Source organism: Marmota monax, unplaced genomic scaffold (genome assembly GCF_021218885.2).
Source record: "Marmota monax isolate L192 unplaced genomic scaffold, Marmota_monax_Labrador192_F-V1.1 WCK01_AAM20220418_F8-fsc00011, whole genome shotgun sequence".
NCBI lineage: Eukaryota > Metazoa > Chordata > Mammalia > Rodentia > Sciuridae > Marmota > Marmota monax.
In genome coordinates, this window is record NW_026693082.1 from 2,626,582 (window position 1) to 2,650,242 (window position 23,661).

Here is a 23,661-nt window from a genome sequence, read left to right on the forward strand (position 1 = left end):
AAGCTTTTCTTGCTGTCAGCTCACTTTAGGTATTGTGTTTAATTTTCAGTGAGTCTGGAATTAATTAGCCTCCGAAACTTTTCAACTTAGGCCCAGTTAGCCATAATCAATCCATTCATCAATCAGGGATAACAGAAGTGAAATTTCTCAGTCCTCATCTCAGTCAACATGAAATAAATGTGTATGGAATCAGAGGGTAAGCCTCTTTCTTTCTTCTTCAAAAATTCAAAAGAGTAACTTTGCCAGGAAGATGGGTACATAGCTCCGGGTGCTGGTGTAACCTAGGAAAATCAACATAATCATGAGAAGTGAGCCGTGGTGACTGTTACTGACCAACTGGTCTTGAAGTTATTACAAGTCTACTAGGTGCTTCCCACCCACGTCAAATCTCTAACATATTTGTCTCCATGTTTCTAAACAGTGTTTTACTCTCTAAGCAGAACCAGGAACTGTAAATAAAGGCAATGGCTTTTTCAATTCTCCTTATCACTTCTATGCATTTCCTGTCTCAACATATTTGATAATTTTTGCGTAAGCACTGCCTCATATGGTCCCTGCCTTACAGTTTATGGCAGTTAAAATGTTTTAGGAACTGCAAAAAAAAAAAAAAAAGCAGGATTCAGGAAAAGAAAAGTCCAGATGCAGATAATGAGATAATTGCATACCCAATTATAGGTTACAGACCTGGTTGTGCCTCCCTGTGTTCATATAGAGAATCAGATTTCAGAAGAGTACAATCTTTGCCAAACTGTATCTCATCTGGTTCATTTTCCTTCTTTCTGGAATCTCAACTTAAAAGTTTGGTGGGAAAAAAGATTAATTATTTCATGTAATTATTCTTAGTGATATATTTTTCAATTATTCATATTTCTATCCTTCATTACTTTAGCTGTCATTACAGTGACATTTTTCTAGAGACAAGAATTCTCATTATATACTTTCTTTACTAGAAACTCCCCATCAGTTCTTGTTTGAAACTGTTCTCCTATCAATCTACCAGACAAGGGGTAAACTACAAATGAGAGGTGAGATGCTCAAACAGGCACCTAACTAGAGCTTCACAGAGATGACAGAACCGTGTTTCCTTTCAGCTTGGAAATTTGTCCTCTTGAAGTTAAACTGCCAAAGTGTTCTTAAAACCAGAAAGAGACAACATATGTACTTTATTAAAATTCTTTCACAGGAGAAAACACAAACATAAAAACACTGTAACATAGAGGTGAGTTTAGTTTCATGACGAAAAGCTGGGTCTTATCTAGTCTTTTACTCGAGTCCAGTACAAAACAAGTTTCTTTCATTTCAATTTTTTTAAATTTTTAATTTGTTATATAGACAGCAGAATGCATTACAATTCAAATTACACAGAATAAATTTCCTTCATTTTATAGGTCACATTCTTGCTTATTTGTTGATCTTATTTTCTAAAACTATTGGTCTTAAATTTCTCTGAGTTCTTTAACTTGTCATCCATCTTTCTGCCTTTACATAAGCTGTTCCTTCTGCCTAAAATACCCTCTGCCTAAAATACTCTCACTTTTCATTTTTCTGGTCAAAGTGCTGTTCTTTCAAACAGCTAGATCTCCTCTCTGATGCTTCCTCTTTTGCCCAGGGTTTTTCTCTCTTCTGACCACTTTCCTTCAATCCAGAGGCAAGGGTTTCCACCACAGAACCCCTAAACCATTCATACTTGGGCATCTTCTACTAAGCCATTTAGGATGCTGTAATGAACTCTCCTTTCTCCCCCCACCTGGCTCTCTGTAGGTTCCTTGAGGGCAAGGAGCATGTTTTATTCATGTTTATCATCTCATCACTTAGTACAGTACCTGATTTAATCTAGATTCTCATAAATAGTAAATGAATTTTGAGTTCTACTACTTTCTACATTTAATTTATTTCACATTTCTTTTAAAGTTTCAATACTTTTCTCATTCTCTGAACATTAATGACCTCAAACTAGAGACAAATTGACCATTAGAGACTCAGGAAACCACTTTGATTTTAAGATCTGTATAATGGAGCTAGTGACACAGCTATTTTAAAAGCCTGTAGAGCAGAAGGGTGTAATTCAGTGATAGAGCACTTGTATGCATGAGGCCCTGGGTTTGACTGTCAGCACTGTGAATAAAAGAGAAGAAAAACAGAAAAGCAGGTGATAAAAATAAATGCCTATCTGGACACAGCGGTGTGTGCTACAGTCCAGCTACTGGGGAGGCTGAAGCAGGATGATCACTTGAGCCTAGGAGCTCAAGGTCAACCTGGGCAACATAGTGAGACCTTGCCTCAGTAAAACATAAGTAAAGAGAAAAATGCTAAACAAATAAATTGAGAGCTGGATGCAATGGTGTACACTTGTAATCCTAGCTACTCAGGAGGCTGAGGTCAGAGAACCACAAGTACAAGGCCAGCATGGTTAACTCAGTGAGACTTTGTCTCAACATAAAATATTAATAAAACAAAGGACTGGGGCTGGAAACAGTGGTATGCATCTATAATCTCGCTGACTCAGGAGGCTGAGCCAGGAGGATTCCAAGTTTGAGTCAAACACTGGCAACTTAGCAAGACCATTTCAAAATTTAAAAAAAAGTTTTAAATGTCTGGGGATGTAGAGTGCCCCTGGGTTCAATCCCTGATGAAAGGAAGGAAGGACGGAAGGAAGGAAGGGAGGAAGGAAGGGAGGGAGGGAGGGAGGGAAGGGAAGGGCAGGGCAGGGCAGGGCAAGGCAGGAAGGCAGGCAGAAAGGAAGGCAGGAAGGAAGGAAGGAAGGAAGGAAGAAAGAAAGAAAAATTGGAGATGTAGCTTAGTGCTTACCTAGCATGTGTAATGTCCTGGGTTCAAGTCACAGTACTATACATAAATACATAAAATTTTAAAACCATTAAGCCAAACAAAAACGGCCAGAGAAAAGAGGACATATTGTATGGTAGCATTTATATGAAATTCAAGAATAGGCAAAACTAACTTATGGCTATAGAAATCAGAATATGGGGGGCTGGAGGTATAGCTCAGCGACAAAACACCTAACACCAGATCCCCAGCACCAGAATCAATCAATCAATCAATCAATCAATGAAACCAGAATATTGTATGGTTCTAATGAGAAGAGATTGACTAGAAAGGAGTACCAGGGAACTTTCCAGGAGGATAACAATGTATCTTGATTAGGGGCACTGGTTATAAGGCTGCATACATCATTCAAAAATCATCCAATCGTACCCTAGGATCTGTGTGTCTTATTTAAAAAATCTCTATCAATCTCGCTCTCTCTACATATGTATATACATACACATATGTACATATATATACATGTGCATACAGATGTACATGTATATACACACAAATGTTTACACTAAGACTATAAGAGCAATGTGCAAAGTGTAAGATAGTGGACCACAGCAAGAACACACTTAATCTTGTAATTCATCTTTAGTATACTATCATTTTTATTTCCTTACTTGTACTTTGTTTCTTTGGTACCAGGGAAAGAACCCAGGAGTGCTTTACCACTGAGCCACATCCCGAGCCCCTTTTTATAACTTTTTATTTGAGTTGCTTAGGGCCTCACTAAATGGTTGGCTTTAAACTTCTGATTCTCCTGCCTCAGCCTTCCAAGCTACTGGGATTATAGGCATGTGCCACGATGCCTGGCTCTTAATTGTACTTTTCTTAGGATAACAGTAATATCATTTTGGTTACACATAGCTCAGATCAACTGAGTGAGATAAATGTTAAAAGGAAAAAAACTGCTTGGGAATTAAAATCTTGCTAATAACAAAGATAAAAAATTGTTAATTAAAATAAAATAATAAATACTTTCATCATGAATATTTAGATTTGCTCAATAATTGAAACCATGTATTAAATTCCTGGCTATTCAAAGTTTTTCACCCACTGTAGATAAATTCTGCAATGTTACTACAGAGTCTTGAGTTAAGGCCATCTTCTAGTCCAAATAATTGGAGATTATTTGTTTCAAGTAACAATCTTACCCTGATTGACTTAATCAAAAGTCATGCAATGATGCATGCCTGTAATCCCACTGACTAGGGAGGCTGAGGAAGGAGGATGGCAAATTCAAGGCCAGCTCTGGCAACTCAGCAAGACCCTGTTTCAAAATAAAAAATACGAAAACTAATAATAATAAATATTAAAAAACTTTCTGGGGCTGGGGATGTGACTCAAGCAGTAGTGTGCTCGCCTGGCATGTGTGCGGCCTGGGTTCAATCCTCAGCACCACATACAAACAAAGATGTTGTGTCCGCCGAAAACTAAAAAAACCAAATAAATAAATAAATATCAAAATAAAAAATAACAAGGATGGGGATGTAGCTCCGTGGTAGGAGCAGCCCTGAGTTCAATCTAGAGTACTTCAAGGAAAAAAAGTCACTTTCAGAATTCAAGAATAATCAAGAACTGGGCTTATAATAAGCAGAAGCAGGCCAAAGGAACTGAAGATTTTTGGTAACAGGAAGTCTGATAAGTATAACCCTGCCACAATCAGCAGCCTCTAGATGTTACTTATGTCCTTGCATCATTCATTCCAGAACCTAAAGATGAAACATACACACATTCAGGTTTCAGATGTTTTTGAGTTAGGTCAATGTCTGCCTCAGGACTGTATGGGAACAGGAAGAGAGAGTCTGGTCCCTTTGGTTTTGATGTAGGTGGGGATTACATTTTCCTAAAAAATATATATACATTTATATATACATATCCCCATATACACATACGGCAGGAATTAGTTCCCCAAAGTAAACAGAGGGGCTCTTGGGAAGGGGGAATGAATCTGAACAGCTGAAAAACAACAATGTCCACTTCTCAATCCAACTCCTCATCTAGTACTGGAACTCTCAACAGCCAGTTCAGTTAAGACAATAAATGGGTTAACCTGATTATTAGAAATTCTGCTTCTAAATAATTCATCCTAGAAATTTCCAGACTGATTAAATGCCTTCATCTAATTTTCTTCTCTCCTGAAACTCCATTACAGGTATGTGTGTGTGTGTGTGTGTCTGTCTGTCTGTCTTTCCCTATCTGTCTCTCTGCCTGCCTGCGTATCTATGGGAAAAATGCAAAAAAGACAGCAATGATACTTTAATGCTAAAAAACAGAAGGACAAATATCAATTACTGATTTGTGAAAGTTGAATGCCAAATCAGTAATGGAAAAAGCTGAAAAGCAATCCTTTTTATATTTTACAATCTTTCCAAGGTATAGGAACAGGTGGTACCAGTTACCTTGTAGGATTGTTGTGAAGATTAAATTAGATTTACATTTGTAAAAACTTACAGGCACACAATAAGTAAATATTAGTTATCACCTCTACCATCATCATCAAGTTTTGTTAAAACTTGTCATGGATCCTGGAAGATTCAACAGCACTATATTAAGCACCTTCACAGTCTACTTTTCCAGCTTCTCATTGTTTTTTTTGTCTTGCACCAGCAATGCCACACTGCTTGAACTTACCTGTGCATACCATGTTGCTTCTACTTGGAATGTTGTTTGAATTTTCATTTAGCTCCCACTCATTTTTCATCTGATAGGCATCACTTCTTTTAGGAAGCAAAGCAATGAGATAGATCTATTTGAAGGGCAAAGGGAAGAGAATGCATAAAGATCCCAAAGCTAGAAAGAGCTTGAAATGATTATGAAATTGAAGAAGATAGTGGTATTTCAATTCATGAGGCAGAAAGTGGGAGATACCATGTGAACCTGAAGAGAGAGGCAAGAACCAGTTTATGCAGGATTGTGTAAACCAAGGAAAGCAGTTTATATTTTTATTGTAAGGGCAACAGAAAGTCTTTGGAGGGCTTTAAACCATTTTAAAATACATTTTAAAATATGACTATGGGGACTGTATATAAAACTAGGACGAGAGAAAAGCATGAACATAAATGCATACTGCTGTGGTTCAGAATGAAATACCAGTGGTGGTATTGACAAGAGATGCAAAGAGGTAGGCCAACTGCTGGTATATTTTACAGGTGGTACTGGAAAAAAATTGCTGATGGATTCAATTTGGAGGTGATAAGGGACAATTTAAAAATGAAAACAAGGTTTCTAGTTTATATCTTTTACTGACATGGAAAATATTGGAGCAAAAACAGACTTGGGGTAGGAATAGGAAGTTTTATTTTGGATATGTTAACTTTTAAATGATAAATGTTATTCAAGAATAGATGTCACTAAACTTAAGTGTTGAGGAGATGCCCAAATTAAAGAAATAAATTTGGTAGTAAGCAGCATGGAGAAGAAATTTTAAATTATGGGAGAAAACAGAATTACCTAGGAAGATAATGCAGAAAGAGAAGAGCAGGGGATTTAGTTCCAATACACAAAAGGAAAGAGAGAAGGAAAAACAGCAAAAATAGATTAGAGAGGTCAGAAAGGGCAGTATTTTAAGAAGCAAGAAGTGCTCAATAGAGTCCAATGTTTCTGAGCAATCAAGACAGATAAGAACAAGAAATGTCTTTGGTCAACATAGAAACTGTTGTTGCTTTGATAAGAGCAGTTTTTGTAGTGACTGGGGGGAAAGTTAAATTAAATAGAAAACAGAATGGGAGATGGGAAAGAGATGATAATGTTCATTTTTTAGGTTTAGTCATATGACTTTGCTGAAATTGGCCTTTTTTTCTCTTTTGGCAGTGCTAAAGATTGGACCCAGGGCCTCACATGTGCTCTACCACAATGCCAGCTACATTTTGATGTTCAAAACCAATAATTTCATGATTTTTTTTAAAGTTTGATGGACAAAGTTTGGAGCTGATGCAGTTTTTTAGAAAATTCAGAAGCATCAGGAGAACGAGTTAAAGAAATGAAAATTTCAAAAACAATGGGATATTATTTATATTCAATCAGATAAGATTTTTATGTTATTTGGCTCATTTTTTAACAAATGCATCCTAAACATCATACATGAAACCATGAGAAAAACAGCAAATTCCAATATTGGGCATACCATAAAAATACTAGGCCAGTAGTTCTCAAAACTGTCTTAAGTCATTAAAAATGAGGAAAGTCTGAGGAACTTCCACAGTCAAAGGTACAAAAGGAGACATAACTATACAGAAAAGAGAATATTAGGTTCTAAAAATCTAAGACAATATAAATTATGAACTTTAGTTAAAAACAGTGTTCAGTACTGGTTTATTAATTTCAAAAAATGTACAATAATAATGCCAGATATTACTAATAGGGGAAACTGGATGCAGGGCACATGGCAATTCTCTGGATTATATTTTCAATTTTTTGTTACATATCTAAAACAACCATAAGAATATGGTAATACATACTTTAATAAGGTTTAATTAAGGAAATGGTAATCACCCATTTATCCAAAACCCAGCTTAATGGTCAAAACTGTTACAGCCTCCTTTTGTAGTTTTCTCCCTATAGACATGACCACTTTTCTAAACTTGATTTTCATTTCCTTGCATTTTTTATTACCCTAAGCAATATATAGTACTGTTGAAATTAAGTTGGCATACTATTTATTTCTACAGCTTCCTCTTTTGCCTCATCATATTTCAGAGTTCAGTCTTGTTTTACTAGCATATAACATTCCATCTTGTTAGCGATCCAGTGTATTCATTCTTTGATAGATGTTCCGCATTTCTTGCTTCTATCCACACTATAGTTACTACACTTTTGTCCACATATCAAAATTTCTATAAGTCATACACTTAGGAGTAGAATTCTAGGGTTTAGAATTGTAAAATCTTCAATTTTAACAGATTTTGCATAATTGCTTTCAGAGTGGTTCTAACCTACCAGCAGGTGCGTTCAGACGTGTAGAGGGGGGTAACAACTCTAGAAAAGACTTACTTATAAACCAGGTAGCTTTTTGTTTTTAAGTAGTAGGATTGGACCCAGAGCCGGTTTACCACTAAGCTACATCCCCAGTTCTTTTTATTTCTTATTTTGATACAGGATCTCACTAAATTGCTGAGGTTGTCATCGGACTCACGATCCTCCTGCCTCAGCCTCCCCAGACGCTGGGATTACAGCCCTACGCCACCGCGCCCGGCCAGGTAATATTTTTGATTCACTCTAAAATGGGTTTGGGGTCCACGTAATCATTTCAGCAACAAACCAACATCAACTACTAGCACTTTAAAAGGTACTGACGCCGCTAACCTCGACACAACCTAGCCCGGGAGATTCCGACACACAGCTCCCTTCCGACGTAAGCGTGACGCGGCGACGGACGTCCACACGCTCGGGACGACGCGACTTGTTTGACGCCCTTGAAGGCCCCTTTCCGGGCTGCCTAACGCGACACAAGTGTCAGCTTGTGTTAACTGAATGCCTATTGTTTGCGTAAGGAGAAAATATTCCCACATAGTCTCCTTGTTCTCAGGGCCAATCCGCTTCCCTGGAAGAGCCTCTTTCGGCTGGCTTTTTCTTCAGGCAGCGCCGCGGGCAGCCCGCAGGCCCTTGTGTTGCGCGCGCAGCGACACCGCCTCCTTCTTTTCGGCCGGAACCGCCATCTTTCAGGTAAGGACTGCTCGTGGCTCCCGGGACCCTGCGTTCCTTAGGCTCGAATTGCGACCCTGCGGCCTCAGATGACATGCACTGGGATACTAGAGAGTCTGTTTACCCAATCTGGGGTCCACTGTCCTGGGCGGTTGGGTCTGTGTCCTGCCAGACCCGGAGCAGCATGCGCTGTGTTAGGGCCTGGGCATTGGGCTGAGGACCCGACCTGCGGTGCCATGGCCCTGAGCTGCTACGGTTAGGAAGACGAAGCCGACTCACTGGGGACGAAGTGAGTTAATCTGCGGTTAATCTGACTAGGATTCAGCCTCTCATATCTCTGTGACTTCGGTCGCGGAGTCCTGGGCCCTCGTAGGCTGTGCGGGGCCGCGTGGCCTGATGCTTTTCTAACTCTTTTCAATGTAACGTGGACGGGTAGGCACTTCCGGGTCTTAAGAACGGGTTTAAAACAAGTCTTGGATTTGATCTCCAGTGAGCCTAAGTGTCTGAATTTCTGGCTTCGTGGTTGGGTAACGAAGTGGCTGCCCGCCGAGTCAAATCTGGTTAATGAGTCTCAGATCACTCTTGGATTGTGCGTGAATTGATAGCCTGTTGCTTTTAGTTTTGGCTCGGGATTGCGAGTGGATGAAGGGAATATATGTTAAGGTTGCCTTACCAGTGCTCATATATCAAGAGGGGAAGATGTGTGTTGAGTGAAAGCATTCCACAACAGCAATATGTCCGATTTAGGAGTTTAGGGGTGAATTTTAATAATTATTTAACAAACTGCTGGCTTCACCCCACATAGCGATTCTAGTTGGCAAATTTGATACCATTGTAGGCTTCAGGCATCATTGGTTTGCATGGGTAAGGTATCGTTTTGGAAAACTGGTTCAGTTTTGTGTGTGTTAGGTCTAGGCATAAAATAGATGCCAGGAAAATGAGTTTAGAGGAGAAGAACTTACTGATTTTGACTGTGGCTCCACAGTCCTTTTATCTAGAGAGGTTCATCCCTAGTTTATGAACTTAATTCAAGTTTACAAGTTTATACAGATGTAGAGATTTGATTATTATAACAATTGCTTAGTTGCCTTTTTGTAAAAAATTAAAGTCTTCCTTTATAATTGGCCTTGTGGATAGGGGTAATTGCCCTGGATGGCCCAGTGTTCAAAAATGTGTTTTGGCCCTTGAGGGAGCCCAGGAAAGGTTCAAATCTGAATGTTTATAGGTGAATTTTTAGATGGTAAATTAGCTTTCAGTTCAGTTATGCTGTACTTGTGCTAAGAATTGCTTAGTGCTCTGTAAACATTACTTCAATGAATTATAAAAGTGTTTTTTAAAAGAGGGAAGAGAAAAAGGATCTTATCTACTGTATAAAAATGCATGGTTGAGTTTTATTGGGTTCTCCAATAAATTATCCTTTAGATACTAATTTCCAATGCTCTTGGCATTGTTCTAGCATGGATTGTACAGATAAAGTGAGGTAGAAGTCCTGTTAATGTTTTTATAAACTGTTGGAAAAAAGTAGTGATCGCTCATCTGATTTATCTGACTAATTTTATGCTTTCTTCTTTTAGTAATTCGCCAAAATGACAAACACAAAGGGAAAGAGGAGAGGAACCCGATATATGTTCTCCAGGCCTTTTAGAAAACATGGTAAGTTTGTTTACTTGAAGCCAAGCTTGGCGTACATTTGGATTTTTATTAGTGTTTGTTGTGGTTCATAAATAGCATATTTTAAAAATCTGGCATATTTTGTAATAGATAAATAGAAAGTATGAATTTTATGTAGTTTCATAACTAAATATCTGTGCAGGATTAAAACTTTGGAGAGAAGGTGTGTAGTAGACTGATTTTTTGCTTTCAGGAGAAATTTTCAAAAATAGTATGATATTTTTATTTTAGACTTGTCTTGAGACTGACTACTGAAATTTTTTTGCAGGAGTTGTTCCTTTGGCCACATATATGCGAATCTACAAAAAGGGTGATATTGTAGACATCAAGGTAAATTATAAAATTGAGGAATAACACTATAGATGTTAGAAAAGTTGGAATTAATGGAGTGCTGGGTTTTAGGTACCAGTATTTATTACGTCTATTGGATCCTTTTACTCTGAGTTTTATGGGAGGAAATCTGCTTGAGTTCATAAGAGTAAAGAACAGGTTTTGTGGGGGGGGGTATTGGGGATTGAACTCAGTGGCACTTAGTTGCTTAGTGTCTCCCTTTTTGCTGAGGCTGGCTTTGAACTTGGGATCCTCCTGAGCTGCTGGGATTACAGGCGGTTGGCACTGTGCCTGGCCAGACTGGTTTTTGTTGTTGTTGTTTTTTGTTTTGTTGTTGTTTTTTTAGTATTTAAGTATTTTGTAGTAGATGAACACAGTACCTTTATTTTTATGTGGTGCTGAGGGGATCGGATTGGACCCAGTGCCTCACATGTGCAAGGCAAGAAGAGCTCTACCAATTGAGCTATAACCCCAACCCTGGACTGAGTGTTTATATCAAAGTGAAAAGGAATGCCTTAGTATAAAATTTATTAAAATGGAGATTATTGTTTTTATGGAAACTCCAGTGAGAACTGTGTTCTTTTGTGATCAGTATTTAAATATGTCCTGGCTCTTGAGCTTAATGATGATTGTCTTTTTGATTGCTTGAAGCAATGTGAAAAACACATTTCACCGGCTCTGAAAGCTCAAGATGCCATTTAAAGGAAATTTTACGACATCTTATTTACTTCAATAAAAAATTAAAGTTTAAGAGTAAGGAGGAGTTGGCTGGAATAACATTTGTCTCCTTTCCTATCCAGGGAATGGGTACTGTTCAAAAAGGAATGCCCCACAAATGTTATCATGGCAAAACTGGGAGAGTCTACAATGTTACCCAGCATGCTGTTGGCATTGTTGTGAATAAGCAAGTTAAGTAAGTAATGAATGGTATAGTTCTTTGTGATTAAGTCATATTCATATACCCCCACCCCTTTCACTTTGCCAATTGGACTTAATGTCTTTATTGGTCATTCAAGAGGGGCAAAGGAAGTATCCTCTTAAAACTCAGGCAGACTGAGTGTCTGTCATGTAACCTGTCAGAGGAAACAAATTGAAATAGATTTCCTGGAAGGTCCTACACAATCTGGTATTAAAGCAGTTCTAGTTTTATAACATAAAAAGTTAATTAAGTTTTAAATTGTACTAGTGATTTGATTTTGGTTCAACTAGTGGTTCAGAGGCTGTCACCTCATCACAACAGCTGCAAAGTAGGGGTGGTTAGAGGAAAAAGAATACCAGTAAAGGAAGGAGAATAAGGTGAGGGAGGTGGGGTAGGAAATGAGCAGGGCACCTGGGACTGATTGGAGTAAATAAATTCAATACATACAATTTTAATGTACTGATAAAAGAAAACAAAAGGATTGTTTACTTCAAGGCCTCTTCCAAGTAGATCAATAATTGAAAAACTAATCAAGCCATCATAACCTTGTTGGTTTATTCGGAGTAAAAGATTCATGATTTATCTAATAAGTGGAATTGTCAAAACCATTTTCTGCATTGCTGTTGTGTTTTTGATGAAACACTTATGAGAATTTCTGCTCTCACCAGGGGCAAGATTCTTGCCAAGAGAATTAATGTGCGTATTGAGCATATTAAGCACTCGAAGAGCCGAGACAGCTTCCTGAAACGTGTGAAGGAAAATGATCAGAAAAAGAAGGAAGCCAAAGAGAAAGGTACCTGGGTTCAGCTGAAGCGCCAGGTGAGATCTTGACTTGGCAGGGTTTATTGGTGTTAATCTTGGGGAACTATTAAAACTGTTGCTCAGATATTTTTTATTGGAGTTTAAGAGTTGAATTATATTTAAAGTTTATTTCCTCTTTTCCCCTTCAATAGCCTGCCCCACCCAGAGAAGCACATTTTGTGAGAACAAATGGAAAGGAGCCTGAACTGCTGGAACCTATTCCCTATGAATTCATGGCATAATAAATGTAAAAAAATAAATAAAGGCTCGTGGACTACAAAAATGATTTTTTTTAATTGAGCAGAAGTGTATATTTAATTGTGTCCCAGTTTGTTTGTTGTTTCTCTGCCGTTCAAATTTAGTATTTTTATTGCAGAATAATGTGAAGTGACTTATGGTGGTGCATCAAGTATATACTCAATTGGTTAAGAAATGGCCAAAGATTACTTATTAAATGTAGTTGCTTGGTCTCTAAGTTACCTTGAAGAAAGATACACAAAATAAGTGAAAGGAAAACTGTGTAATTACAGTTAAGGTTAGGAAAAGTTGATTGGTTATAATTATAAAGAGCTTGATTTTAAGGATTATGAATTTACCTTTGAAGCCAACTTCCTTTAAAAAATAGTACCCTGTTCTTTGGGTGTTACTAGTTCTGAATCACTTTGAACAATAGTGTAAAAACATTTGTCTTTCTCCTACTGTAACAAAATAATACAGACTTTACTAATTTTGTAAACAAATTTTTTCAGAGTTTTAGAGACTGGGAAGTCCAAGTCCAGATGCTGACAGGTTTTGTGTTTAAGGGCCTGGTCTGCACTTAAGTTTTCTTTCTTTTTTTTTTTTTTCCTCTTGGTCTGCACTTGAAGATGGTTTCTTTTTGCTGTTATTCTCCTGGGGGGACAAGTCCAGAAGAGAAAAATTAGTAGCCAGTGGGGTTGGGCTAGTTAACTGGGTTTGTGTGTTTTTACTTCATTTAAAAAAATTAACAGCCTTAGTCTTCATCCTTGAAATATTAGTATTCCTGAATTGTTTTTTCTTGCCCCAGTCTGTTTTATTTCTAACTAGGTTTTCCACGTTTCTAGTTCTGCTAATGTAGTTTGTACTTAACTGTGTGTGTAGCTGCTTTTAATTTTATTCCATTATGATCTGATGGAATGCAGGGTATTATTTGCATTTGTAACTGCTTTTAAGTAGTGTTCTGTACATGCTTCCAGACTTGACCATCTTCCTTTTTGTAGCCTATTTAGCAAATGCTGTGGTTGGAGAAAAGAGCCTAATTGGTGGCCTGTAGTTTTCTCTCAGGATAGGAAATAGATACTGCTTTTGTCTAAGCAGACCTGGACTTGGATCTCTCTGAATGCTTAACATAATAGCTATTAACTATCCTGGAGCGGGGGAATTCACTTTCTAGAGGGTTGCCTTTAAGTGGATGATTATTGTATTTGAAATTCGTTTTTCACCACCACTTCCAAAAGCAACAAAACTTGGATCAACTGGAGTTCCTGTCTTATATTTTCTGATGGGTCCTACTTAGTGGGCTACTGTGCACCAAACTGAAGTCAGCTTAAATTTACCTGTCCCCCACTTTGTATATTTTAAAATTGAATATCTTTCATACCTATTTATTTCTGGCCCTGTTCATCTAGTCATTCTTCCATCAGCTACCAAGTTCAGAAGTTACTGTTATATGCTGCAAATTACTTGACCTGTGTGACTTTGTTTTCTTTTTGTAAAAGGAATTATTAAAGGATTAGATGGGAATAATTTATAATGCACTTAACATGCTCTTACAATCAGTAAATGCCAGCTTTTTATTATCTGCATATTCATATTTTTCACTGCAACTGAGTAGAGAAATATAGTTTTTAAGGATACACATGATCCCCCCCCCACCCCTTTTTATATATTCTTAGGATTGAGTACTATATGAAGTTGAAATTTTTATTTTATTTTTTTTTAGCTAGCAATACTGGGGTGCTATACTGTGAACCTCATCCCCAGCTCTTTTTAGTTTTTATTTATATTCAGTGGGACACTTAAAGGGCTCATGACAGCTGCCTTAATGATAGGTTTGAGAAGGGATTACCATGTTTTATTCATTAAAAAAAATGACTCAGGGAGTTCAGACATGTAGAAACCCTTACACTACCATAAGTCTAATCCTTTGTAACAGTTCCTACTAAATTGTTTTCCTTTTAATTTCCAGTTATAATTTTTCTACTTTATGCCTTATCTCTTAAGAAAAACTTGGTTTTTCAAGTTCCTTTGCACATGTGCTTGCCTTTTCCTTGCTTCAATGATGAATTCCTGCTTGTTCAATATAGCTTAAGTGTTATAGGTGTTAGCATCCCTGATGCAAGAAGAGAAATGAACAAAGTACTTGGGATCAGAGAAAGACTAGCTCTTAAAGGCTCCCACAACATTATTCCCATGTTAGAGGTTTTGCTACTTATCTTCCCTTTGCCTTGGTTAAATTCTGTCATTCAACTTTGCATTCTTAGTTCCTAGCTCGTTGCGTATTCAATAAATGCTCTTTAAATTAGAGGAGTAATAGGAAACACTATTTTTAAAAATGAATAGGTATTTTAATTCTAGTTTCTGTGTGCTTAATTTTATTTTCATATGGATTTAAGAAAACAAGCGTTTCCTTAAATTTTGAGGTTCAGGTAAATACTTGCTTCATGAGTAATTGGGATTATTCAGTCACCTGTGTTATGTGGAAGCATCAGGAGACAAATTACTTTGTTCATTGCCCAGCGAATCATATTACTCTCATTAGAGGTTCTTTATGTCCTTAAGGGCTATGATTCTGTTTTACCACAATCTCATGAAAAGAAGTATAATTGTGACTTTTCAAAAAGGAAATGAGGGCTGGGAGTGTCGCTCAGTTTCAACGCTTGGACCCTGGGTTCAATCCCTAGTACTACACAACAAAGGAAACGGAATATAATACCTCAGTTTAAGAGGACTGGTGAAGCTGGATGTGGAAGAAGAAAGGAAGGGTGACGGCTTAGAGAGCCACTATCGTTTGGGCACATATTCAGAAAATAAGAATGTGTTTATGTACAGCACCACTATTTTTTAAAACATCAGTGGAAATGCTATGAATTTGTGTTTTTAGTGTTTTTGAATTAAACGGTTTCTCACAAGCACAGCACAACATTTAAAAATACGTGTACCTTATAGGTTGTTGATTGGTTTTGATAAATTGATTTCATAAAGTGTTGTACAGAGTGCATTCAATCTTAAGTGCATGAAAATGCTTGTCTCAGCACTCTCATAAAGCATTGATTATTATAGACTTTGCTAATTTGGTTGGAGAAAATGTGACATTTCTTTATTACTGGGTTTGGCTTCAATTGGTTTCTTGAACACTTTCCTGGTTTCATTTTATCTACTCTTTGCAAGCTTTCTTAGGTCTTTCTGACCTCTCTCAATATTGAATGCTTTTATATTCTGGGTGGTATTCAGCCTCATTGTTTGAACAATGATGCTGCCCTACAAAACACTCCATCTTCTGGCTGTGGCAGCCTCTTTGACTTGTACAACATTCTGCCCCAAAGGATGATTCAATCACACTTAGCCTTCTTGCTGTGCCTTTGCTATGCCAAGCACATTTTTGCTTCAGAGGTTTTGTACTTGGATGTTTCCTCTGTAGGGAATGCTTCAGAGGTCCCCATGGTTTCGTCCTAGTATTCAGCTTTTGCTCAGATTTTATCAAGTCTGTCTCTTTGTATCCTATATATTATTTTCTATCCCTTGTTATCCTTATAGTATTTACCATGACCCAATATATGTTTTGTTGGGAAGGGGGTCTGAGTTTTTATGAGATTATAGATACTTGTAGCACATTAGGGAATATTTACTGGTACTTACTCTACTGGGGAAGATGGGCAGAAGAACAACAGCATAAAGCACCATTTTTTAAAAATGTATTTACTGTAATTTGTTATAAATGACAGCAGAATGCATTTCAACTCATAGTACACATAGAGCACAGTTTTTCATGTCTGGTTGTTTACATAGAGTCATCATTCTTGTCTGTATACATGTACTTGGGGTAATTATGTCCATCTCATTCCACCATCTTTCCTATCCCCATGCCTCCTCCCTTCCCTCTTCCTCCACTTTGCCCTATCTAAAGTTCTTCCATTCTTCCCAAGCTCCCCCCCCAACCATCCCCATTATGAATCAACATCCACATTATCAGAGAAAACATTCAGCTTTTGGGTTTTTTAGGATTGGCTTACTCAGCATAATGTTCTCCAACTCTATCCACTTAACTTGGAAGTGCCATGATTTTGTTCTTTTTTAATGCTGAGTAATAGTCCATTGTGTATATATACCACATTTTTCTTTATCCATCTACTGAAGGGTATCTAGGTTGGTTTCACAGTTCAGCTATTGTGAATTGTGCTGCTATAAACTGTGAAGTGGCTGCTTCCCTGTAGTATGCTGTTTTTAAGTTCTTTGGGTATAGTTTAAGTTTTTAAGTTCTTGTGGGATAGCTAGGTCAAATGGTTGTTCCATTCCAAGTTTTTTTCCATACTGCTTTCCAGATTGGCTGCATCAGTTTGTAGTACCATGAGCAATGTATGAGTGTGCCTTTTCCCCACATCCTCACATTTATTTATTTTTGGTACCAGGGATTGAACTCAGGATACTTGACCACTGAGCCACATCCCCAGCCCTATTTTGTATTTTATTTAGAGACAATGTCTCACTGAGTTGCTTAGTGACTAAAGATGCTGAGGCTGGTTTTGAATTTGTGATTCTCCTATCTCAGCCTCTCAAGTTGCTGGGATTACAGGCAGGCACCACCGGTGCCCAGCTGTTTGTATTCTTAATAGCTGCCATTCTGGTTGGAGTGAGATAAAATCTTAGAGTACTTTTGATTTGCATTTCTCTAATTGCTAGAGATGTTGAATTTTTTTTTTTTTGTATATTTTTTGATTGATTGTATATATCATGTTCGAGAAGAATCTGTCAGTTCCTTGGCCCATATACTGATTTGGTTGTTTCTTTTGGTGTTAAGTTTTTTGAGTTGTTGATATATTCTAAAGATAAGTGCTCTATCTGATGTGCATGTGGTAAAAATTTGCTCCCATTCTGTAGGCACTCTATTCACCTCACTGGATTGTTTTTTATCTCAACATTGTAAAAACTATGATAAGCCCCAGGCTAACATCATTCTAAATGGAGAAAAATTGAAAGCATTCCTTCTAAAAACTAGAACAAAACGGGGATTCCCTTTTTCATCACTTCTATTTAACATAGTTCTTGAAACTCTAGCCGAAGCAATTTGACGACGAAATTAAAGGGATACAGATAGGAAAAGAAAAATTCAAACTATCACTATTTACCGATGATGATTCTATACCTAGAGGATCCAAAAAATTCCACCAGAAAACTTCTAGAACCTAATAAATGAATTCAACAAAGTAGCAGGATATAAAATCCAAACATAAGCTTGGGAATCAATTTAGTGAAAGAGGGGAAAGACCTCTACAATGAAAACTACAGAATGCTAAAGAAAGAAATTAAAGAAGATCTTAGAAAATGGAAAGATCTCCCTTGTTCTTGGGTAGGCAGAATATATATTATCAAAATGACCGTACAGATTTAATGCAATCCCAATCAAAATTCCAGTGACATTCCTCAGAGAAAAAGCAGTCATGAAATTCATCTGGAAAAATAAGAGACCCAGAATAGCCAAAGCAATCTTTGGCAACAAGAGTGGAGTAGGTGGCATCATTATACCAGACCTTAAACTATACTATTGAGCAATAGTAACAAAAATGGCATGGTATTGGCACCAAAATAGACTTGTAGACCAATGGTACAGAATAGAGACCACAGAGAAAAACCCACATAAATACGGTTATCTCATACTTACTAGACAAAGGAATCCAAAACACATATTGGAGAAAAGATAGCCTCTTAAACAAATGGTGCTGGGAAAACTGGAAATCCATATGCAGCAAAATTGAAATTAAGCCCCTATCTCTTACCATGCACAAAACTCAAAGTGAATCAAGGACCTAGGAATTAAACCAGAGGCCCTGCACCTAATAGAAGAAAAAGTAGTTCCAAATCTTCATCTTGTCGGAGTTGGCTCTGCCTGCCTTGAATAAGACTCCTACAGCGCAATAAATGGGATTGATTCAAACTGAAAGGTTCTTAGCAAAATAAGGCACCATTCTTAAGGAGGTGACAATATAGAGGAACAGAAAGACATGAATACTTACACAAAACAAGCCAGAAGTTATTGGGGGAGTGTAAAAGGGGAATGGAAGTGGGGAGTCAGTGTCCACAGGGCTCTTGTTTTTGTCCTCTTCTTGATAACTCATTTCTGTCTTCATTGACTTAAGCCAACAGACTCAGAAAACTAGCAAATCAACCAAGCAGTCTCCTGTGCTTTCCTGGTCTCTTTCCTAATTAAATTTCCTGGTTGCCTGTGACAAATTTGGTTTCCACCTCCACCACTCTGATGCAACTGTATTCTCAGAACTTGTTAGTTAAAAAACTTGGAGACCTTTTTCCAGTTTAATCTGCAGCTCCCTAATATTAAACCAGACCAACAAATTTTCCTTTTCTACCAGAGGATTCTATCATCTTTATTCAGGTTCTTCTACCCATTTGGCACCTCCTTGATGTTCCACATTTGCTACTGTCTTCCTTCTCTATAAGTTCTTTCTGGATGATCTAAGCCAGTGGTTCTCAAAGTATGGTCCCCTACCTAGCTGCACCAGCATTATCTGGGTAAAGTTGATAAAAGTGCAGATGGAGGGCTGGTAAAGTTGTTCAGTGCCACAGTGCTTGCCTGCATGCCAGAGGCCCTGGATTCAATCCCCAGCACAGAAGGTGGGAGGGAGCAGATCTACCCCTACTGAATTTGAAATTCTGGGGATAGGGCCCAGCATGGCAATATAATAAGCTCTCTGGCTAATTAAGTAACATGCTTAAGTTTGAGAACCACCTATCTTTGTCTTTAACTTTCTCTGATACACTTGAGTAACAGAGCTCACATTTGCTGAAGCTTACACTCTCTCCCTGTGAATGTCCTACAAATATTATACAATTAATTTAGAAAGTTGTGTAAAAGGAGAGACGAATTAAAAATCTGAGATTTGAGCAATGTGTGTTTATGTGTGCTGACAAAATTATGTGTCTGCCTTGAAATGCAAGTTTTTAAAATATTGAGCAACCACCACAAATTGTGAATTTATAAGTTCACCTCTTACCAGACAATTCCCTTTTGTTAAGAAAAATATTCTAACTATAAAACTTCTCACCTATTTTTTTTTAAGCCTGTTAGAGCCATGACACTAAATGAGACTGCATATCCCCTTGAAATATTGAATTCTGTCTCTTTATCTGGCCTGGTATCTTCTGAGGTCTTCTGTTTTTGTTCAGTTGAACCCAATCCCAAACTTATATTCTTTGAAGTTTTCCTCTATTGTGGCAAAAACAAAGAAACAGGTTCAGGGGCTGGGGATGTGGCTCAAGCGGTAGCGCACTCGCCTGGCATGCGTGCTGCCTGGGTTCGATCCTCAGCACCACATACAAATAAAGATGTTGTGTCTGCAGAAAACTAAAAAAAATAAATATTAAAAAATCCACCCCCTCTCTCTCTCTTAAAAAAAAAGGGGTTCATATCTCTTCCATATTCCCACTAGTATAGCATTAACAATTTCTCTGTATTGGGATAGAAAAATGCTAAAATATTATAAAGAAATTCCTAAAATTTAGTGATAGAATTGGTAAAATACAAACAAGGTGGACTTATTCTTTTCTGAGCACAAGAATAATCATTTGAAACTGGGTTTACTTGCAATGAGTGTTTATGCCATATTTCTCCATTCCCAGCCCTACTTAAGGGGAGAAAATTGTATTATGCATGCAAAAAACTCAGCACAAAAATCTATTAGGTTCCTAGTTTTTCATTACAATAGGCAGAATCTGCAGCTGTTATGCTAAGGTGGAAAATGTGTATAGAGAAATGAATAAACAACTGAGATTCTGTATTGTGTTTCTTTCCAAATAGTGAAAAGTGTGTGGTGAGGGAGCACCAGACAGACCATCTCATAAGCCATTAATGGAAAGGGCTCAGAGAAATTGCTCTCATACTTTTCCATCAAGATTAGAGCTTTATGAAATTATTTGGGTTGGAAAATAAATCCAGTGGGGTACTCTTTAGTTAGTCTCTGGAAAATGAGGTGATAGCTCAATTCAAGATGCAATTGGATTTTTACTTTTGCTCCACCTGAGCAGGAAAAGAAAATTAATTGCTCATGGGAGATGAGTAAGTAAATTGTTTTAAAATCCTTGAGAAGAGAATCCATATCTGTTCTTTGTAGCTCCTAGCGTTAACACTGTTGCCTGTGAAAAGTCGCCCTTTGCAAGAACATTCAATACCTTTTCAGAGCTTCCTGGTAAACTTCTTAGCAAGGTGCATGTTGCGATCCACAGGCTGGCCCCCAATCCTGTGGTCCCCACCATGTCTCTCCTCTATGAGACTACTCATATTTCCTCAAACTTGCCATTTACCTTCTTACCTTTTTGCACATACTCTTCACTCAACTTCATATGTCTTTACCCTCCCTCTGAGCCTCCACCTATCAAATACTACTCAGGCTTGGAAATCAGTTGTTCTTTCCCTGTAACTCCCTGATATCTCCCTCATCTCAGATTTGATCTCCCTGTAGTTGTCCTATTGGAGCTTACACCTGATCTGCTTTGTCCTTGCATTTACCTGTCCAGAGTATTCTTCATCCTGCTCTCCACACCAGTGGAAAGGGGCAGATTTACAGTCAGAGGGCTTAGGGTCTCTACTACTAAATGTAGCTTGTCTGAACCCTAATTTAGAAGTTGTTTGTTTTTTTTTTAACCTGTTACACAGGTTTGATAAAGACTTAAATGTTAAGAATTGAGATAATATTTGAGAATATTTTTTTGCTAAATTCAATAATTTATAAATGATAATTAATTTCACTACAACAGGGATGTCTGTGAAGGCAGGCAGGAGTGTCTGGTACTTTGTATGTTTAATAATATAAAGTTAGCTGTTCTTTGTGTTCTGTACTAGAGCCTTGCAGACAGTAGATTTTCAACAGTTTTGACTATTGTTAAAATAATATAGGGAATTAGTAGAGGACAGAAGCATCATTCCTATTCTAGGGAAAGTACCTCAAAAGCAGAGTCTGAGGCACCAGAAACTCATTATCGATGGATTTAGGATACACGGTAAAGATAGTTGATATTGGGTTATGGATGGTAGGGTGCGCGATGTTCATGAATTAGAGGAGGACCCTTTTTCCCAAGGGCTAGAATTCAAGCTCTTGTTGGACTGGTAAAGAGTTAATAATTTCCCAAGTCTGATGTTATTTGTGTATTACTAAATTCTGACCTTCATACTCATTCTAAACACCCACAGATTTGTGTATTTGAGTCTTTGCCTACGCATTTCTATTATCTTTTTAAAACTACTTCAGCATGCCTGTGTTATATTGGTTGCACCACAATTTTACATAACTCTGGACACAAAGAAATCTAAAATGAAATAGCAGAACACAAGCAGCAACACTTGAGAAATGCTATTTATAATTCTTCATTTCAGTAGCTAATTATCTCTACAAGGTCACAGATTATCTGTATTTGTAAATGAAAGGAGGATAGAATAACATTTTGAGTTCTTCTAAGCAAAGTGCAGGGTAAGTGCGAAATGGAGCATAATTGCCACTGAGCAAAGCATAGTCTTAGGAATCTTCACTGTTGGGTGATCTTAAACTAAAATAATCTTATTCCAGAGAGGGGATGTAAAGTAGGGAATGAGGTAAACAGATATGCTCAAGATTTAATAAAAAATGACTCATTTTTTTTCTCTTGAAAGTTCTGCATTTTCACCCCAGAAAAGTGAAGTGGGTTTGTGGCAGATCCCCTTAGCTGCTACCCAGCAGCCATGCTGTCTTCTATTTCTTAATTTTGAATGGGAGCAGCACTGTGTCCATCCTCCGGGAGTACCCATGATCACCTAAGCTAGTCATGGCAATCCCAACCTTCATGGATCATCTCTTTCTTGATTTCTTTGCTCTGGCCCATGAAATGTAAGGGAAAATCGATTGAGTTCTTGTGAGAATTGTTTTATTTCACAATAAAAGAGACAAAGCAAGATAATCCTTCCCTTTCTGTTTGGGTGAAAACTCAGTGCTGAAGAGCCATCTTGTAAACAGTGCCAGACCCCATCACGGAATTACCCAACAACTCCTAACAGCTTCACAGTGGCTTCCTAAACAGTTTTTTCCTTTTTAGTGCCTCTTCCTCTGTCAGGGAGGAAGGTGCCCTGTTTCAGGTCTTTCCTGTTAAACTGAAGTATAATGGAAGAAGATTGCCTTGTGAACAGCCAAAAGTCAGTACAACTTAAATAGGGCCAGTTACCTCAGATGTTTCCTGGTATGCTTCCTCCTGAGAGCAAGTTGCTTACAAATGCAAGGGATGATGGTCATAAGTATGACTTCTGTTTTTTCTAGTTCCTACAGTGAAGCCATCATTCATCCATTTATTCATTCAGAAAGTCAGCCAATAAACAAACATTGATTGAGGTCTTTGTCCCAGGTACCACTACATGCTGGGCACTAGCGATAGAAGTAAGCTAGGGTTCTTACCCTCTACAGACAGACATGAAACAAATATTCCACCAGAAAGTAATGACAGTTGTGATCAATGCTGCCAAGGGTGCCCTGAGAGTGAGTAACTAATTGCAAGATAGGGGTGGGCAGTGATCAGAGAAGACTCTGCAACAAGTAAACTGAATTACCATTTATTCTAGTCTATTTCATGATTATTCAGAATTCTTCAGTTGAAAAATGAGAAGAGCAATAAAGATGGAAAAGAGGAGACAGCAAGAAACATGGCAGTAGAAATAATAGAATGTGGTGATTAACCGATAATGTGAGAGGGTGAGAGGTTGAGGTCAAGGACAGCTCCACAGGCCTGCTTGGGCTGCTGGGTGCATGGAGGCACCTTCATCAGTGTGTTCAATTCCAAAAATGGATCCCATTCTCTATTGCTTTCTGTCCTAGCTATTTCAAATGCAAATTTGCTGCTGCTTCCATAAAGATGTGGAGTGTATTTCCTCACCCCTTGAATTTGTGCTGACCTCATGACTTACTTTGGCTGGCAGAAGGCAACAGAAGTGATTTTTTTTTCTTTGGAGCCAAGGCTTCAAGAGGTCTTGTCCACTTCCACTCACTCGGTTGGAACTCGCCACATAAGAATAAGCCTTCCAAACTGCTGGGTATAACACGTGATTTTGTCACTGCTCCTCCCCCATTATTGCCTTTAGCCAGTTGTCAGACTTGAGCGATGCAGGAGCACAGTAGCCAGCTCTCTGCCTCTCCCAAGACCAGGAACTCTGTTAGTGCAGCAAAGAGCTCAGCCAAGATCTGCAGAGCCTGGCCTAGATT

General features: G+C 38.0%; 1 protein-coding gene and 2 non-coding genes across 3 annotated transcripts; all 3 read left to right on the forward strand.

Annotated features, from left to right (window-relative positions):
• Positions 1-8,477: 8,477 nt before the first annotated feature.
• Rpl21 (ribosomal protein L21) lies at positions 8,478-12,496 on the forward strand. Its single transcript, XM_046454292.2, has 6 exons — positions 8,478-8,496; positions 10,050-10,128; positions 10,415-10,476; positions 11,277-11,389; positions 12,064-12,214; positions 12,349-12,496. Exons 2-6 carry the CDS (start codon positions 10,062-10,064, stop codon positions 12,436-12,438), a joined length of 483 nt encoding a protein of 160 aa, XP_046310248.1. The 5' UTR covers positions 8,478-8,496; positions 10,050-10,061; the 3' UTR covers positions 12,439-12,496.
• On the forward strand, positions 11,093-11,163 carry LOC124099286 (small nucleolar RNA SNORD102). The gene has a single exon (XR_006853916.1). It is a non-coding gene; the product is annotated as a small nucleolar RNA SNORD102 (small nucleolar RNA).
• On the forward strand, positions 11,440-11,567 carry LOC124099289 (small nucleolar RNA SNORA27). Its single transcript, XR_006853919.1, has one exon. It is a non-coding gene; the product is annotated as a small nucleolar RNA SNORA27 (small nucleolar RNA).
• Positions 12,497-23,661: the final 11,165 nt, after the last annotated feature.